Raw genomic sequence first — 20,685 nt, 5'->3', positions numbered from 1 at the left:
AAAATCTAAAGACGCAAGTTGGAAAAACATTTGGCAAGCTATTCCAAAATGCCTTTGGTGGAAAGTGTGGTTGGCTCGAAATGAGTGTGTATTTAACAACAGGATCCCGAAATCAGTGGAAGTGGCTGCCAAAGTAAAAGATCTATTGTTGGAAATAATAGATAAACCAACTTTTGCCTTTTTATTATCTGCAGAAGTCTCTGCGTGGCTAGGACCCTGCGTGCCAGGAGAAAGGAAAGATTCAATCAACAAACTGATGAAAGATCCTACTTGGCGCCTGTTTCTCACTGCAAGTGACTTTCTTAAGTGGTGGCAGGGGACCCCAAAAGCCACTATCTTCTTTGATGGAGAATCCAAGGGGAATCCAAGCACCGCAGGTGCAGGGGGATTGATTCTCTCCCCAGACAAATCGGAAAAAACCAGTTTCAATTGGGGCCTAAGCATAAGTTTGAACAATCAAGTAGAGAGTTACAGCCTCCTAAAAGCTTGCCAGATTGCGAAGGAGTTAGATTACAAATCAATCCAAATATTCAGAGACTCGGAGCTTCTGATAAAGCTCTTAAACTCCGAAGATTATTTTAGTAACCCAGCTTTAAACAAAACCTTGCAAAGAATTCGAAACACTTTGAAAGACTTCGACACAGTCGACTCATACCATATTCTGTGGGATTTAAACAAACAAGCAGACTCACTGGAAAATAAAGCTTGCCTGCTGCCTCAAGGTAATCTTAGCCTTAATGGAGGACCCTCCTCATTTCATCCTTTCCCTTAGACAATCTACAGAAGGTAGATCTGCTTTTCAGAGGGAGAGTGGTATTTGGTACCTTGAAAGTCACATTCAAGATCGCCAAGCAGCAAGCCGATGGAACAAAAAGCACAAGGCCTATCAAGCAGAAGAAACAGCACCAGAATGTACAGCAGTAGATGGTAGAAGGAATAGCCGCAGAAGGAACAACAACCAGAATGCACAGCGGCATAAGGAACAACACCAGAAGGAACAACAAGCCGAAGGAATAGCAGGTTGAAGGAACAGCAGTAGCAGCAGAAAGAACAGCAAGCAGTTTAAGGAACAACACCAGAAAGAACAACAATCAGAAGGAACAGCAAGCAAAACGAACAGCATCCAAAGAAATAGCAAGCCGAAGGAACAACAACAGAAGGAACAACATCCGAAGGAATAATAGGCTGAAGGAACAGCAGGGCGAAGGAACAGCAGATCGAGGGAACAACGGGTCGAAGGAACAGCAAGCCGAAGGAACAGCACCAGAAGTAATAGCACTCGAGGGAACAACAGGCCGAAGGAACAGCAGTTCGAAGGAACAACATCCGAAGGAACAGCAGGCCAAAGGAACAACAAGCAGAATGATCAATAGCAGAAGGAACGACAAACTTAAAGAACAACAAAAAGAAAAGCATAAGGAAAAGGTCACAGAATTTGCTTTCCCAAAGATAAAATGTAAGTCAGAAAACAAGAATAGCCAAAGAACTCACAGAATTTTTAAATATAAGCATAGGAGAAGGGACTACCATCAGCTCATTCTCATTGCTCAGTTTTTAAAGGCCACTGTCGATTGTAATAGGAGCTTGCCCCACTTTTCGCAATAAATACATTAACTGTCCTTGTTAAAAAATAAATAAATAAAAAATCCAAAATTATTTATAATATTATTGTACAAATTGTTGTGGACTTTAATGTTGTAGATAAAATCCTCAGTATGAGTACTTTCTGAAAGACCTATTCAGCGTCATGTGTTTAGTGATGAAGATTTTTGTACTTATTCTTTTCACAATCAAAATCATAAAAGGATGTGTTACTTGATACCCACATTCACCAGAACATGCAAAATTGTTAACTTATTATTAAAAAAAACTTGTTCATTACCATTGGATCCAATCACTCTAATTATGATGAATAAGTGGAATGGGAAGTGATAAAAATGGACAAAACATGTGATTTTTATAAAGAAATTTGTGATAAAAACGGTGATTAGGAGTGACAAATTCATCCCTCATTAGCATCTTTGGAGTAAAGCCTTTTATGTCCACCTGCCAGGGAGAAACATTGCAGAACATTGTAGATTTACAACCTAATGGAAAGTCCATTATCTTCGTCAAGTCATGACACTACATATAAGGCACCTTCCCATGATCGTCTTCCTTGATCTTTAACTTTTCGAAGGAAATGGGGTCAGCTTGTCCAATGGAACCAAACAAGTTGTGCCACAACTGCTATTGGGGTCAATGACAAACAAGCATATTTCAAAAGTGACCTTTGCTACGAACCTCCTTAGTTGACATTGAATCTCATTATGAAATTGGAGGGGATTTACCTATCTAATCTCTTTGTGGCATTGACAGCGACATGCTTTTGGAATATATGTAAGGCCGTTATACAAAACATCCATCTTTTTTATGTTTTTCCCTTCTTCTCTTTTCCTATAAAATCTTGTTCTTATAATTTTAACTATTAACATCATTTCTCCTCTTCTAAAGTTTTATTTTTATATTTTTAAATGCTAAACTTAAATTGATTACAAATATGAGAAATATTCCAAAATTTGATAATTGAAAATCAAGTCATTAACCTTAATTTAACTTTTATCTCTATAATTCTAAAATATTCCCAAAACAATCTATATAAAAATAAAAATAAAAATCAAATCAAATATTTAATTAACCAATTCTAATCGTTAAGGTTTTATACCATTCCTAAAATGTACAAGCAAAATAAAGATAACATGAACTTCAGTGTTAAATGATAACATGAACTTCAGTGTTAAATGCCCCTCTACAACGTTCTCCTTTTATTTTCTTGCTTCGCAGATTTCTTATATGCCACATTAATATTTCTAACACATAATTCCTTGTATCACATTTCACTGAAACTAAACCTTTCACAGGAGTGATGCATCGGTTCCTTCTTTCATGAGAAATTTAGTCACTTCCATCCTTCATGGAGACTAATTATAGTTCCTTGATTAAATTCCACTTCCTTCTATCCTTCTTTGTAACGAAAGGTATTTCCTTCCTCATTTAAAAGTTGCTCCCTTCCTTTTTCAGGAATATAAAAAAAAAATTATAATAAAAGGGATTTTATGTAGGGATTTGATTGTGTTTAATTTTATTGAAGTATAAAGTAAGTTTTAAATGGTTAGTATTCTCTATAATTTAGTTTAATTATTGAATTTTGAAAAGTATAAACTAGTTTTTATATTTGAAAGTAGTTATTCTAATTAAATTAAAGTAAAAAACATAAGGATATAAAATTTTATATTAATAAAAATTACAATTAAAATAGCAGAATAGTTCATGATTGCATTATTTCTAGCTACCTAGATAATAAGAACTCTATTTGTGGATAATTTTTTTATAAACTTTAATATCATATTTGCTCATATTAATCCATTATTTGTATAGATTTTTATAGAAAATTTATATTTTTTTCAACAAAAGATATAATTTCCTTAATATATTCATTTAATTTCAGTTATAGCTTTAATATACTATAAATTTAAAAAGAAAATCCATTAATAAAATAATGAAAATTATCTCAACATTTAAAAAAAAAATAGAGAATGGGAAATAGTCACATGCGTACAAAGAATATATGTAAATTTTCGCTTACGATGGGAAGAATCGGAACACCTAGATTCCAAAGAATAAATGGTTATACCATCACTTTCTAATTTTTTTGATTGGATGGTTTGATTATATACATTCTAGAACGAAACTATGTTTCTGATCCATGATCTCCCATATGATTATTATCCTATTAGACTTTCCAATTTTAGGGAAGACATCCAAATATATTTATAGCTCCCAATAATATTACATATAGGCTAATATTACCATATATAGGCTGTTAATGAATGAATTGATCCTATTTTGAGCTACCAAGAGGTAGAAGGGGGTTTCATCAATAGGATCAAATTGCACTAGATTAGTCAGCTCTTTTTATGTATCTCTGTCACAATGGTTTGGGCATTACGCATTATAAATGGTAGAGATATGAAGAAAGATGATTACTTTTAGTTCTCCTAAAGGACTGAGCACTTCTTTTTATCCAAACATAAAAGAGGGAAAAAATGGGAACCAATAGGGGGATGAATCATTGGGAGGAGCAGAAACAGAAGAAGAATGAATCAAGATATCTGAAACTAAACTACAGTAATTATTCGCCATAAAGCATTAACGCCCATCTATTACGAAATGCACGAGCAATTCCATAATGAAATAATATCATCCCCATGTGTGATTCCATAGGTTCTGTGCCTTTATTTATAAATAATAATAAATTAATCCTAGTTTTGGATCGGAATGGATGGATTGGAATAGATCTACACTATAGAAGATAGAATCTTGATATCTGGATATATCTCTTTTTTCCTATCTTGTTCCGACTAGAGGTTATTCTCATGAACGAGGGCCATAACTGAGGGTTGAAAATGGATGAGTTCCATAGATGCAGAAAGGAAAATAGCTTTTGGCAACAATGCTTTTTATATCCACTCTTTTTTCAGGGAGATCTTTAAGCAATTTCTCATGATCATTATTTGGATGGATCAAGTTCCTCCAGACCAATGGAACATTTAAGTTCCAAATCCATTAGCTGATCGCAAGAAGCGTTTCTATTCTGAATCGATACTAGAAGCACTTACATTGGTCCTGGAAGTTCCATTCTCTATATGGTCAAAATATTCTGTGGAAGGGATGAATGAATGAAAGAGTTTCCGGTCGATCCATTCAATATTTCCCTTCTTAGAGGATAAATTCCCGCATTCAAATTCTATATTAGATGCACGAATATTCTATTCTATTCATACTGAAATTTTAGTTCTAACTTTTCATGGAACAAATTGGCTCTCATAAATAAATAATGAAATACAAATTTAGTATATAATCTAATACTCAATTATCAATATAATATGACTTTGACACCGTTGTAACTATATTTGGAATAGTATAATAATACAGCCTAAATAATTACACCCAAAACGTTTGTGTGACATTTATCCTCCTCCTTACTCGTTCAGATTCAGCGTCACTGACATAATCTTGAACAGTGTGTTGAATGTTTTATGAAAATGACCGTTACAATGCTGCCAATAGCCAATAGCCATATATAATAGTGCAAAGAGGAGGTGACACTGAAAAAGTTCAAATTGACGTGTACGAAATGGATTTCATTTTTGGGAATCATCGCCCATCTTTGGATTGTATTAGGATATGAAACCCTAAACCCTAGTTGTGCATAAAGAAAATCCGTTTCCGTGCCGTGACCATAATTGTTACTAGGAAAATTTCACATCAAATATATGTCGTACAGTACTCAAAATTCGCTTGTCTATGTATTTCGATACCGCAGGAACAATAATGAACCATCACAGCTTTCTTTTACCAGTTACACTAAACATGTCTTGTTAATAAAGTAGGTTGTACAACAAATGATCTGCAACAAATAATTACAAAATAAAACCTAAGCTCTCCATCAATCACCATGCAAAAAAATATATAATTAATATATTTAAAAAAAATAAATTATTTTTTTATTATAAAATTAACATTACAAAAGTGGTTTGATTTTTGGTCAAAGAATAATTCTTTCAAATTCAACGAATGAACGATTGCGTTATACCTGCCATGGGAACGGATAATAACAAGATAACATTTTAGTGATAATTTTTTCACGAGGGTTTTAAATAACAAGATAAAATTTTGATGAATTTATTATTTTTTATGATTTCTAAATATATAAACAATTTTAGAATTTTGAAACACTTCAAAATACTTAACATATACAAATTTAAATATTTAAAGATATCATTATAAGGAGAGGCATACTTATTTCAAAATCATGGTTGGTAAAAAATCGCGTAAAAAATAGGTTTCTTTAAAAATAAATATAATATGAATGTTAAAAATTCAATATGAGTGGGAACATTTTTCCTGGTTTAAAATTGAAGAGCTAAATTTTAATTAACATTAATTTTTATTTGATTTTAATGAGATATCCGTAAGCTACCCATATGTTAATGTGGCTAAGAAATCATTTCAATTTACACAATGACTATGATTACAAGAATCATTTCAATATCAAGACAATCTAGATTATTATCTATAATATTTAAAATTAAACCTACTTTCATACAAAACTTTTCGGATAAAAAATGACCACTAATTAATCGGTGAACACTAGCCATATCGGAATAATTTTAAGTAATTCGGATTCTTAACACAAATACGCCTCTGCGCACGTCCAATGTGATCTTTACTATAATGGCAGGGGTACTACTACTAAAATACGCCTCACTTGGAATATTTGAGGACGAACGCTTTGAGAACATCTTCACTGTGTTTGCCAAAGACACCGATGCATGCCTCCCTTACCTGAACTGCCTTCTGTTGCGTTAAAAATGCTTCATTTTCATCCCCCATCAAAAGATTGAAATTCTTAAACATTCCCGCGACCAGTTCCAGATTTAGGACGTCCCCAGGCGCAGTGGTTTGAATGGCCTCCATAATTTTGTGCCAGGAAGGAAAGCTGCCATTCAACATGGCGGAAAGGAAGTTTCGGGACTCTGTTGCTGCTACTAGATATGGACATACGAACGATGCATGAATCCAGAGCCTCTTTTCTTCAGTTTTTAATACGTGGGAACTCCGGATGATCTCCTCTGCCTCTACAGAAAGGCTCAAGTACTCTGCGCCTGCCTGAATATCCACATCGAAGAGCTGTTGACGACACCTTGCAGAAATCAATTCGTCAAATCTTTGGGTAATTATAGGCTCCAGTGATGTCCTGAAAGAGTGTTCCAGAATACATCTCCTGCACTTGCACATGGAGCCCCAGTTCTTGAACCTGGCTTGGCGCTGCGGTAAGGGAACCAGGACATCGAGGTAAGGAATGGTAATCTCTTCTCCTCTCTCGATTGGCTTAGACGCATGAATAAACATGGAGCTTCCCACTTCCAGCCAGCTCGAGTTCGGCAAGCAGGAATGGTTAATGAAAGACGGCAGCAACCAGAGACCATGAAAACAGTCTTGCTGACGGAGATTGGCTTCATAGATTCTTGATTTCGAAGCAAACATCTGTACGGCTCCACCGAATGTGTTCAGACATATAATATCCCGAATGCGGTTAACATCCACCACCAAATTTTCATTTTGTTCTTCTGGACTTTCCGTTTTAAACAGATCAATGGGTGGAGCATCCAGGCTGCAAGGCATAGGGGAATCCTGTAAACTATACACCTGGCGAAGCAATCTCTGTGATTTACTCACAGCACAGACGACCGCGGACAAGTGATCTTCTAGAGTCGCGGAAATACCGTTGTCAAAGGCACTGTCACAAACAACTGCGACAGCGTTGCTTACCAGCAACAGCTGCCCGGTCTTTATTTTTCGGGTGGCATAGAGTCCTCTCCCGCGGCCGTCTTCGATCATCTTGATCTCCACAGAGCCCACGAAATCAGCCACTTCCGGAGGAGTAGATCCACGTCCGAAATGTCATACTTGCCATTCAAGCTCTGGGCGTAGAAAGTCTTGGCCTGGCCTAGCACCGCTTGTATTTCCCTCTGCCCGGGACTGGTCTTGTCTGCTTTCTTCAAACACTCGCATGCCGCCCCATAATGCTGTTGAAATTATAATTTCAATTGCAGTGAACAGAACAACAGCAGCAGCTACTTTATTCATTTGTCGTGATCCGGCGCCCCACATTTTTTCCCAATCTTTTAAATCACCGCCATTACCATCTTTTCATTCTTTAATTATTTTTGTGTTTCCAGAATGAAGAAGATCAGATCCAGCGCCACACCGTTACTTTTCAACAACCGTATTAATGGGCAGAACGGCTGAAACAGAAAAAGAACCATTCTCGAGCCGTAGCAGCATTTACTAGCCATAGATTTCATCACCACCGACTCAAGAAATACAGCAAAAGATCAAATATGTTAATCATGAGCAGCAGAAACTTTATCAGCAAGTTAAAGCGGTGAAGACCCTTTCCCGCACTATAAAATGCAGACACAGCAGTGTAGAAATATAGAGTGGAAATAGACTGAAAGCCCTTTTGTAACTCACAGCAGTGTAGAACAAGAGAGTTTTTTTTTGTATTGCACAGCAGTGCTGAAATTTTCAGAGATAGTTGTTTTGTGGAACTGAAACGTTCCTGTTGTAATCTGTTATGAAGATCCCTCTACGTGAGGAAGACTTAGTTTTATCTCTTGGTTTATTTTCATAAATAGAAGTTTCTTTCTGTGCGTTGCTGTTACATCAAAAGTTATTTTGTCAAAAATTTCCTGTTGCTGTTACACCGTAACTCAAAAAATACTTGACGTCAAAAGTTACGTTGCTGCAACACCAAAAAGTTACGTTGCTGCAACACCACGAACAGCGTTGCTGCAACACCAATTACAGCAACTGAAAAAAACTGTGTTGCTGCAACACCGTTTCCAGAGAACGAATTTTTCTGTTTTTCTGAGTTAAAAACAGAGTATTTTTCTGTGTCAAAACCAGAGTATTATTTTGATCAGTTTTTGATCTTGAGGCAAAGTAGAGTATTATTTTATGCTCTGTTCTTGTGTTTTTGAATTATCAGAAAACAGAGTATTGCTCTCTGTTCATATTTCTGTTGTTTCGGAATTTATCAGAAAATTCTCAACAGTGGAAACAGAAGATTTTTCCACTGTATTTTGTTTGGAATAACCAGAAATTCCCGACATGGTATCAGAGCTTGTTCAGGCTCTTTGAAGACATCAAAGAAGCTGAAAGAAGATTTGTTGCTGCAGCAAATTATTCAGCAGAGTGAAAACGCTGTCAAAGTATTTTCCAGATTAGTTTTTTGTGTAGCTGCTGAAGACAGTTAAGTTATTTTTTACAGTCAAGTATTGCAAGAATGGCCAGCACCAGCGTGGGTATGTTTAATACCCAGCTCCCACAGTTCAATGGGAAAAATTATGACTACTGGGCAATAACCATGAGAGCCGTGTTTGCCTCACATGATTTATGGGAACTTGTTGAATATGGATTTGAAGAACCAGCAAATGAAGATGAGTTTATTGGATTAACTCAGGCAGAGAAAGAGCTGTTGAAGAGCAATAAGAAGAAGGACTCAAAAGCCCTTGTATTCTTATATCAAGCAGTGCATGAGAGTGTGTTTCCGAGGATAGCAGCAGCCAAGACATCCAGAGAAGCATGGCAAACTCTCAAGACAGCCTATCAAGGCATGGAGAAAGTGAAGACAGCAAAACTACAGTTGCTGAGGAAAGATTTTGAGAACCTGCGTATGAAGGAGTCAGACAATATTGACTCATTCTTCACACAAGCAATTGGTTTGGTCACACAGATAAGGTCTCATGGAGAAACTCTTGAAGAAAGGAGGATTGTGGAGAAACTATTGAGGTGCCTACCCTCAAAGTTTGATGTGATTGTCACCACCATAGAAGAGACAAAGGATCTCTCAAATTTCTCAGTTGATGAACTTCATGCATCACTGATAACTCATGAGCAGAGGTTGAGTAGAAATGAAAACTCATCTCTAGAGCAAGCCTTCAAGACTCAGATATCATTTGGAAGAGGAAGAGGTCAAGGCAGAGGAAACAAGAGAGGAAGAGGCAAAAGCCAATACAGAGGCGGAAGAAACAGTCCAGCAAACGTTCAAGGAAGAGGCAGCAATTCAAATCAGAACCAAGGCCATGGCAGCAGCCAGCAAAGTGGACAACATCATGCTCAAGGACAAAGGTATGAAAAATCCAATGTCCAATGTTATTATTGTAAAAAATATGGGCACTATGCAAATGAATGTAAGAAAAAGCAGCATGATATGAGTAATAGATCTAGTGCAAATATCACTAGAGAAAATATCAGTCAAGATAATGTGTTGTTAGTCTGTAATATGGCTGAAATAAACAGTGAAGATATATGGTTTCTAGATTCTGGTTGCAGCAACCATATGACAGGAAACATAGCCCTGTTTTCTGCTTTAGATCAGAGTGTGCAGTCACAAGTCACACTTGGGACTGATAGTAAAATTTCTGTTATGGGAAAAGGAGAAGTTAAAATATTTACAAAGAAAGGTGAAAAGAAAACCATAGCAGATGTTTATTATGTTCCTGGAATGAAGTGTAATCTCTTGAGTATTGGCCAGCTTGTTAAGAAAGGTTACAATGTTTTCTTTGAGAATGATGTATGCACCATCATGGACAGATTACCCAGCAAACGTTGTATTGCTGAAGTGAAAATGACAAGGAACAGGATGTTCCCTCTCAGAATAAAAGCAGATCTGAAAAATAAAGAAGTAATTGCAGCAGTGACACAAGAGGCTCTCCAAAGCGTACCAAAGGATGAAAATTGGTTGTGGCATTTGAGATTTGGACATCTCAACTTTGGAGGTCTTAATTTGTTGAGTAGAAAAGGAATGGTAAGAGGATTACCATTGATAGAAAAGCCAGACAGCCTTTGTGAAGGTTGTATATTGGGAAAACAACACAGAGAAAGTTTTCCAACTGGGAAAAGCATAAGGGCAAAAGCACCTTTAAAAATTGTCCACTCAGATTTATGTAGACCGATGCAAGCTCCATCACTTGCAGGCAGCCAATATTTTCTAACATTTATTGATGACTTTACTAGAAAGACTTGGGTTTATTTTCTGAAGAATAAGAGTGAAGTATTTGAAAATTTTCAAAATTTCAAAGCACTTGTAGAAAATCAAAGTGGGCTGCGTATCAAGGTTTTGAGAACTGACAGAGGAGGTGAGTATATCTCCAAAGAATTTTTACGTTTTTGCAGAGAAAATGGAATTCATAAGCAATTTACAGCAAGGTACACCCCGCAGCAAAATGGAGTTGCTGAAAGAAAAAACAGAACAATCATGGATATGGCGAGGAGCATGTTGAAGGCAAAGCATTTGCCAAATGATTATTGGGCTGAAGCTGTACACTGTGCAGTATATATTTTGAATAGATGTCCTACAAAAGCAGTGATGAACAAAGTGCCAGAAGAAGCATGGAGTAGGAGAAAGCAAGGAGTCACCCACATGAAAGTTTTTGGTTGTGTGGCTTATGCACACATTCCAGATCAGCTAAGGAAGAAATTTGACAGCAAAGGGGAGAAATGTATTTTTATTGGATACAGTGAAGAATCCAAAGCTTACAGATTATATATCCCATCCACCAAGAAGTTTTTTGTGAGCAGAGATGTTCAATTTATTGAAGAGGAAGCTTGGGATGGAAGCATAGAGAAAACAGTTAATGTTAAAAACTGTTTGTCTCATGATGATGATGATGAGGAGTTGGCTGAAACACATCCCCAAACAGCAGCGCCAACAACAGAACAGCAAGAGACACCCTTGAGGAGAAATGAGAGTGCTTCTCCAAGCACACCACAAAGAGGAAATTCAAGTGCATCTACAAGCACTTGCACACCGAATGAAAGAGGTAAGAAATTCATAAATTTAAGTGATATTTATGATGAAGGAATGAATTCTTTGTTTGCTTTGTATTGTCATGTTGATGACCCTATTCATTTCGAAGATGCAATTAAAGATAAGAAATGGATAGAAGCTATGGATGAGGAGATGAATGCCATAGAAAGAAATAGGACATGGGATTTAGTTGATTTACCAAAAGGTAAAGAAGTCATTGGAGTTAAATGGGTCTACAAGGCCAAGAGTAATGCTGAAGGAAAGATAGAAAGGCATAAGGCAAGACTTGTTGTCAAGGGATACAAGCAGCAATATGGGAGAGATTATGAGGAGACTTTTGCACCAGTTGCAAGAATGGAAACAGTAAGAGCAGTGCTGTCCATAGCAGCACAAAACAAATGGAAAGTTTACCAAATGGACGTGAAGTCAGCATTCTTGAATGGAGTATTAATGGAAGAGGTTTACATTGAGCAACCTCTAGGCTATGAGAAGAAAGGCCAAGAGCACAAAGTCTGCAGATTAAAGAAAGCTCTTTATGGGCTGAAGCAAGCACCAAGAGCGTGGTACAGTAGGACAGATTCCTATCTACTGGAGAACGGATTTGAGAAGTGTGAGGGAGAACCCACTGTTTACATCAAAGAAAAAGACTGTAAAATTTTAATTGTTGTGTTATATGTTGATGATGTGATTTTTACAGGTAATGATGACTACCTCATTGAAAATTTCAAATCAGTCATGAAAGAAGAATTTGAGATGACTGACATGGGTTTGCTGAGATACTTCTTAGGAATAGAAGTAGATCAAAATGAAAATGGAATTTTTATTTCACAGGCAAAATATGTAAATGAAGTGTTGAGCAGATTTAACATGCAGGATAGCAAGGCAGCAATCACTCCCACAGTGATGGGATTAAAACTCAGCAAAGAGGACAGAAGCAAAGATTTTGACCCTAGTGTGTACAAGAGCATAGTTGGCAGCCTCATGTATTTGACTGCAACTAGGCCAGACATAATGTATGCTGTTAGTTTAATTTCCAGATTCATGGAGAAGCCAAAAGAAACACATTGGCAAGCAGCAAAGAGAATTCTGAGATATGTTAAAGGTACAAAAAGGTATGGCATATTTTATACTGTTTCAGAATGTTCAGATTTAGTTGGATACACAGATAGTGATTGGGCTGGAAGTGTAGATGACCGGAAAAGCACATCTGGTTACATTTTTCACATAGGTTCAGGAGCCATTTCATGGGCTTCCAAGAAACAGCCAATTGTGGCACTGTCTACAGCAGAAGCAGAGTATGTGGCAGCTACAGCAGCAGCATGTCAAGCGGTTTGGATGAGGAGAATGTTGAGAAGTCTATGCCAGGAGCAGGCAACAACAACAGTTATTTTTTGTGACAATAGCTCAGCTATTGCATTATCCAAGAACTCTGTATTCCACAAGAGAACAAAACACATAGACACAAAGTTTCACTACATCAGAGAATTGGTGAACAATGGAGAAATCATTTTACAACATTGCAGGACTCAGGAACAGGTTGCAGATATTCTGACAAAGCCATTGGATCAGAAAAGTTTTGAGTTTTTAAGGAAACTTCTGGGTATGACTGATAACCCAGCAGTTGAAATTAAAGGGGAGTGTTGAAATTATAATTTCAACTGCAGTGAACAGAACAACAGCAGCAGCTACTTTATTCATTTGTCGTGATCCGGCGCCCCACATTTTTTCCCGATCTTTTAAATCACCGCCATTACCATCTTTTCACTCTTTAATTATTTTTGTGTTTCCAGAATGAAGAAGATCAGATCCAGCGCCACACCGTTACTTTTCAACAACCGTATTAATGGGCAGAACGGCTGAAACAGAAAAAGAACCATTCTCGAGCCGTAGCAGCATTTACTAGCCATAGATTTCATCACCACCGACTCAAGAAATACAGCAAAAGATCAAATCTGTTAATCATGAGCAGCAGAAACTTTATCAGCAAGTTAAAGCGGTGAAGACCCTTTCCCGCACTATAAAATGCAGACACAGCAGTGTAGAAATATAGAGTGGAAATAGACTGAAAGCCCTTTTGTAACTCACAGCAGTGTAGAACAAGAGAGTTTTTTTTTGTATTGCACAGCAGTGCTGAAATTTTCAGAGATAGTTGTTTTGTGGAACTGAAACGTTCCTGTTGTAATCTGTTATGAAGATCCCTCTATGTGAGGAAGACTTAGTTTTATCTCTTGGTTTATTTTCATAAATAGAAGTTTCTTTCTGTGCGTTGCTGTTACATCAAAAGTTATTTTGTCAAAAATTTCCTGTTGCTGTTACACCGTAACTCAAAAAATACTTGACGTCAAAAAGTTACGTTGCTGCAACACCAAAAAGTTACGTTGCTGCAACACCACGAACAGCGTTGCTGCAACACCAGTTACAGCAACTGAAAAAAACTGTGTTGCTGCAACACCGTTTCCAGAGAACGAATTTTTCTGTTTTTCTTAGTTAAAAACAGAGTATTTTCTGTGTCAAAACCAGAGTATTATTTTGATCAGTTTTTGATCCTGAGGCAAAGTAGAGTATTATTTTATGCTCTGTTCTTGTGTTTTTGAATTATCAGAAAACAGAGTATTGCTCTCTGTTCATATTTCTGTTGTTTCGGAATTTATCAGAAAATTCTCAACAGTGGAAACAGAGGATTTTTCCACTGTATTTTGTTTGGAATAACCAGAAATTCCCGACATGGTATCAGAGCTTGTTCAGGCTCTTTGAAGACATCAAAGAAGCTGAAAGAAGATTTGTTGCTGCAGCAAATTATTCAGCAGAGCGAAAACGCTGTCAAGGTATTTTCCAGATTAGTTTTTTGTGTAGCTGCTGAAGACAGTTAAGTTATTTTTTACAGTCAAGTATTGCAAGAATGGCCAGCACCAGCGTGGGTATGTTTAATACCCAGCTCCCACAGTTCAATGGGAAAAATTATGACTACTGGGCAATAACCATGAGAGCCGTGTTTGCCTCACATGATTTATGGGAACTTGTTGAATATGGATTTGAAGAACCAGCAAATGAAGATGAGTTTATTGGATTAACTCAGGCAGAGAAAGAGCTGTTGAAGAGCAATAAGAAGAAGGACTCAAAAGCCCTTGTATTCTTATATCAAGCAGTGCATGAGAGTGTGTTTCCGAGGATAGCAGCAGCCAAGACATCCAGAGAAGCATGGCAAACTCTCAAGACAGCCTATCAAGGCATGGAGAAAGTAAAGACAGCAAAACTACAGTTGCTGAGGAAAGATTTTGAGAACCTGCGTATGAAGGAGTCAGACAATATTGACTCATTCTTCACACAAGCAATTGGTTTGGTCACACAGATAAGGTCTCATGGAGAAACTCTTGAAGAAAGGAGGATTGTGGAGAAACTATTGAGGTGCCTACCCTCAAAGTTTGATGTGATTGTCACCACCATAGAAGAGACAAAGGATCTCTCAAATTTCTCAGTTGATGAACTTCATGCATCACTGATAACTCATGAGCAGAGGTTGAGTAGAAATGAAAACTCATCTCTAGAGCAAGCCTTCAAGACTCAGATATCATTTGGAAGAGGAAGAGGTCAAGGCAGAGGAAACAAGAGAGGAAGAGGCAGAAGCCAATACAGAGGCGGAAGAAACAGTCCAGCAAACGTTCAAGGAAGAGGCAGCAATTCAAATCAGAACCAAGGCCATGGCAGCAGCCAGCAAAGTGGACAACATCATGCTCAAGGACAAAGGTATGAAAAATCCAATGTCCAATGTTATTATTGTAAAAAATATGGGCACTATGCAAATGAATGTAAGAAAAAGCAGCATGATATGAGTAATAGATCTAGTGCAAATATCACTAGAGAAAATATCAGTCAAGATAATGTGTTGTTAGTCTGTAATATGGCTGAAACAAACAGTGAAGATATATGGTTTCTAGATTCTAGTTGCAGCAACCATATGACAGGAAACATAGCCCTGTTTTCTGCTTTAGATCAGAGTGTGCAGTCACAAGTCACACTTGGGACTGATAGTAAAATTTCTGTTATGGGAAAAGGAGAAGTTAAAATATTTACAAAGAAAGGTGAAAAGAAAACCATAGCAGATGTTTATTATGTTCCTGGAATGAAGTGTAATCTCTTGAGTATTGGCCAGCTTGTTCAGAAAGGTTACAATGTTTTCTTTGAGAATGATGTATGCACCATCATGGACAGATTACCCAGCAAACGTTGTATTGCTGAAGTGAAAATGACAAGGAACAGGATGTTCCCTCTCAGAATAAAAGCAGATCTGAAAAATAAAGAAGTAATTGCAGCAGTGACACAAGAGGCTCTCCAAAGCGTACCAAAGGATGAAAATTGGTTGTGGCATTTGAGATTTGGACATCTCAACTTTGGAGGTCTTAATTTGTTGAGTAGAAAAGGAATGGTAAGAGGATTACCATTGATAGAAAAGTCAGACAGACTTTGTGAAGGTTGTATATTGGGAAAACAACACAAAGAAAGTTTTCCAACTGGGAAAAGCATAAGGGCAAAAGCACCTTTAAAAATTGTCCACTCAGATTTATGTAGACCGATGCAAGCTCCATCACTTGCAGGCAGCCAATATTTTCTAACATTTATTGATGACTTTACTAGAAAGACTTGGGTTTATTTTCTGAAGAATAAGAGTGAAGTATTTGAAAATTTTCAAAATTTCAAAGCACTTGTAGAAAATCAAAGTGGGCTGCGTATCAAGGTTTTGAGAACTGACAGAGGAGGTGAGTATATCTCCAAAGAATTTTTACGTTTTTGCAGAGAAAATGGAATTCATAAGCAATTTACAGCAAGGTACACCCCGCAGCAAAATGGAGTTGCTGAAAGAAAAAACAGAGCAATCATGGATATGGCGAGGAGCATGTTGAAGGCAAAGCATTTGCCAAATGATTATTGGGCTGAAGCTGTACACTGTGCAGTATATATTTTGAATAGATGTCCTACAAAAGCAGTGATGAACAAAGTGCCAGAAGAAGCATGGAGTAGGAGAAAGCAAGGAGTCACCCACATGAAAGTTTTTGGTTGTGTGGCTTATGCACACATTCCAGATCAGCTAAGGAAGAAATTGGACAGCAAAGGGGAGAAATGTATTTTCATTGGATACAGTGAAGAATCTAAAGCTTACAGATTATATATTCCATCCACCAAGAAGTTTTTTGTGAGCAGAGATGTTCAATTTATTGAAGAGGAAGCTTGGGATGGAAGCATAGAGAAAACAGTTAATGTTAAAAACTGTTTGTCTAATATGATGATGATGAGGAGTTGGCTGAAACACATCCCCAAACAACAGCGCCAACAACAGAACAGCAAGAGACACCCTTGAGGAGAAATGAGAGTGCTTCTCCAAGCACACCACAAAGAGGAAATTCAAGTGCATCTACAAGCACTTGCACACCGAATGAAAGAGGTAAGAAATTCAGAAATTTAAGTGATATTTATGATGAAGGAATGAATTCTTTGTTTGCTTTATATTGTCATGTTGATGACCCTGTTCATTTCGAAGATGCAATTAAAGATAAGAAATGGATAGAAGCTATGGATGAGGAGATGAATGCCATAGAAAGAAATAGGACATGGGATTTAGTTGATTTACCAAAAGGTAAAGAAGTCATTGGAGTTAAATGGGTCTACAAGACTAATAGTAATGCTGAAGGAAAGATAGAAAGGCATAAGGCAAGACTTGTTGTCAAGGGATACAAGCAGCAATATGGGAGAGATTATGAGGAGACTTTTGCACCAGTTGCAAGAATGGAAACAGTAAGAGCAGTGCTGTCCATAGCAGCACAAAACAAATGGAAAGTTTACCAAATGGACGTGAAGTCAGCATTCTTGAATGGAGTATTAATGGAAGAGGTTTACATTGAACAACCTCTAGGCTATGAGAAGAAAGGCCAAGAGCACAAAGTCTGCAGATTAAAGAAAGCTCTTTATGGGCTGAAGCAAGCACCAAGAGCGTGGTACAGTAGGATAGATTCCTATCTACTGGAGAACGGATTTGAGAAGTGTGAGGGAGAACCCACTGTTTACATCAAAGAAAAAGACTGTAAAATTTTAATTGTTGTGTTATATGTTGATGATGTGATTTTTACAGGTAATGATGACTACCTCATTGAAAATTTCAAATCAGTCATGAAAGAAGAATTTGAGATGACTGACATGGGTTTGCTGAGATACTTCTTAGGAATAGAAGTAGATCAAAATGAAAATGGAATTTTTATTTCACAGGCAAAATATGTAAATGAAGTGTTGAGCAGATTTAACATGCAGGATAGCAAGGCAGCAATCACTCCCACAGTGATGGGATTAAAACTCAGCAAAGAGGACAGCAGCAAAGATTTTGACCCTAGTGTGTACAAGAGCATAGTTGGCAGCCTCATGTATTTGACTGCAACTAGGCCAGACATAATGTATGTTGTTAGTTTAATTTCCAGATTCATGGAGAAGCCAAAAGAAACACATTGGCAGGCAGCAAAGAGAATTCTGAGATATGTTAAAGGTACAAAAAGGTATGGCATATTTTATACTGTTTCAGAATGTTCAGATTTAGTTGGATACACAGATAGTGATTGGGCTGGAAGTGTAGATGACCGGAAAAGCACATCTGGTTACATTTTTCACATAGGTTCAGGAGCCATTTCATGGGCTTCCAAGAAACAGCCAATTGTGGCACTGTCTACAGCAGAAGCAGAGTATGTGGCAGCTACAGCAGCAGCATGTCAAGCGGTTTGGATGAGGAGAATGTTGAGAAGTCTATGCTAGGAGCAGGCAACAGCAACAGTTATTTTTTGTGACAATAGCTCAGCTATTGCATTATCCAAGAACTCTGTATTCCACAAGAGAACAAAACACATAGACACAAAGTTTCACTACATCAGAGAATTGGTGAACAATGGAGAAATCATTTTACAACATTGCAGGACTCAGGAACAGGTTGCAGATATTCTGACAAAGCCATTGGATCAGAAAAGTTTTGAGTTTTTAAGGAAACTTCTGGGTATGACTGATAACCCAGCAGTTGAAATTAAAGGGGAGTGTTGAAATTATAATTTCAACTGCAGTGAACAGAACAACAGCAGCTACTTTATTCATTTGTCGTGATCCGGCGCCCCACATTTTTTCCCGATCTTTTAAATCACCGCCATTACCATCTTTTCATTCTTTAATTATTTTTGTGTTTCCAGAATGAAGAAGATCAGATCCAGCGCCACACCATTACTTTTCAACAACCGTATTAATGGGCAGAACGGCTGAAACTGAAAAAGAACCATTCTCGAGCCGTAGCAGCATTTACTAGCCATAGATTTCATCACCACCGACTCAAGAAATACAGCAAAAGATCAAATCTGTTAATCATGAGCAGCAGAAACTTTATCAGCAAGTTAAAGCGGTGAAGACCCTTTCCCGCACTATAAAATGCAGACACAGCAGTGTAGAAATATAGAGTGGAAATAGACTGAAAGCCCTTTTGTAACTCACAGCAGTGTAGAACAAGAGAGTTTTTTTTTGTATTGCACAGCAGTGCTGAAATTTTCAGAGATAGTTGTTTTGTGGAACCGAAACGTTCCTGTTGTAATCTGTTATGAAGATCCCTCTACGTGAGGAAGACTTAGTTTTATCTCTTGGTTTATTTTCATAAATAGAAGTTTCTTTCTGTGCGTTGCTGTTACATCAAAAGTTATTTTGTCAAAAATTTCCTGTTGCTGTTACACCGTAACTCAAAAAATACTTGACGTCAAAAAGTTACGTTGCTGCAACACCAAAAAGTTACGTTGCTGCAACACCACGAACAGCGTTGCTGCAACACCAGTTACAGCAACTGAAAAAAACTGTGTTGCTGCAACACCGTTTCCAGAGAACGAATTTTTCTGTTTTTCTTAGTTAAAAACAGAGTATTTTTCTGTGTCAAAACCAGAGTATTATTTTGATCAGTTTTTGATCCTGAGGCAAAGTAGAGTATTATTTTATGCTCTATTCTTGTGTTTTTGAATTATCAGAAAACAGAGTATTGCTCTCTGTTCATATTTCTGTTGTTTCGGAATTTATCAGAAAATTCTCAACAGTGGAAATAGAGGATTTTTCCACTGTATTTTGTTTGGAATAACCAGAAATTCCCGACAAATGCCGCCGCCCGAGAAGAGCCCGACCTTTCCTGTATAGCGTTTTGAGATGCCCGGGATCGATCTGAAGGGCGTCGTCCGAATCCTTCAACATCGATCTGAATTCTTTTATCTGCAACCACGTCTTTGCCCTGTTGGAATACGCAAGTAGAAGGCCATTGACGATGCTATTATCAGCATTGGAGGAGCCCTCCTTGAGCTGAATCAGAGCGATGTCAATGCATCTCGTATAATACTCGGCCGCCACTTCCCAGTTCTGTTCTCTAAAGCACCTGTTACCTTCTTTTCTCATGTTCTCCACATCCACATGGAACAGGCTCTCCGTCCGCTTCCCCTTCTCAAGCATGACCTTAACAACGTGGGCGGGGTTGTCGACGCGTATAATAAGGCCATCGTCGGCGGCAACTTTGAAATAGGGCTCCTTAACGGCCACCGTGGAACCCTTGGGGTAAAGCCCCTTGACGTCCGCCCCGGAGGGAGCGACGTTGTAGATTTCCAGCCTGACGGCTAGTCCATTATTGTCTTCCAGCAATGTCATGATACTGCATATCTTGTGGGCATCTACGCACAACATCCCGTAAACCACGCGGCCTCGATGGACCTCCCCGACCTTCAACTCATCGAAGGAAATGGGGTTCAGCTTTTCCAGCGGAGCCGAACAGGCTGCGCCACCGCTGCTAATTGGGTCAGTGACGGATGAGCGTATCTGTACAGTGCCTTCTGCTGGGGATCTTAGCTCACGACCGATATCATCGTGAAGCTAGAGGAGGGCTCGCTTATCGAATCTTTCCGAGGCGTGTTTGACGGCAGCTTGCTGCTGCAATAACTGGAAGGCCGCCATTAAACCATACATATCCTCCATCCTTTTAATGTCTTCCTCTTCTTCTCCTTTCCTCTATCCCCTTTACCACGTTCTCCTATTTTCCTGCGCTGCAGCTCTGTTATGTGCCAAATTTATATTTAAATACGAGAGGCCTGCTCTCACATTTAACTAAAGCTAAACCCTTCACAGGAGTGATGCAACGATTCCTCTGCTTCTTTCATAAGAAATCCAGCCACTTTCTTCACGGAGACTAAAGATGGTTCCTTCCTCCATTAAAAGCCAGTTCCTTCCATCTT

The 20,685-nt window shown here is 37.9% G+C and overlaps 1 protein-coding gene across 1 annotated transcript; it reads right to left on the bottom strand.

The window, feature by feature from the left end:
* Nucleotides 1-7,506: 7,506 nt before the first annotated feature.
* On the bottom strand, nt 7,507-20,428 carry LOC149196133 (methyltransferase FGSG_00040-like). Its single transcript, XM_089408185.1, has 3 exons — nt 20,343-20,428; nt 19,552-20,240; nt 7,507-7,631 (listed from the first exon to the last, which is right to left on the bottom strand). The coding sequence occupies exons 1-3, from the start codon at nt 20,426-20,428 to the stop codon at nt 7,507-7,509; spliced, it is 900 nt and encodes a 299-aa protein (XP_089264311.1).
* Nucleotides 20,429-20,685: the final 257 nt, after the last annotated feature.

Source organism: Pinus tabuliformis, chromosome 2_2 (assembly GCF_031772625.1).
Source record: "Pinus tabuliformis cultivar Carrire ecotype Pingquan chromosome 2_2, CPIR1, whole genome shotgun sequence".
NCBI lineage: Eukaryota > Viridiplantae > Streptophyta > Pinopsida > Pinales > Pinaceae > Pinus > Pinus tabuliformis.
The sequence above is the reverse complement of the archived record's forward strand: the minus strand, read 5'-3'. Positions and strand labels throughout refer to the sequence as shown.

Excerpts from the sequence above, each read along its gene's own strand:
- LOC149196133 (XM_089408185.1), bottom strand. The coding sequence starts at position 20,428 with ATGGAGGATATGTATGGTTTAATGGCGGCCTTCCAGTTATTGCAGCAG. Across the intron at positions 20,241-20,342 it reads GCCTCGGAAAGATTCGATAA|CGGTGGCGCAGCCTGTTCGG; the intron begins GCGAGCCCTCCT and ends CCCAATTAGCAG. Across the intron at positions 7,632-19,551 it reads GCATTTGTCGGGAATTTCTG|CATTATGGGGCGGCATGCGA; the intron begins GTTATTCCAAAC and ends TAATTTCAACAG.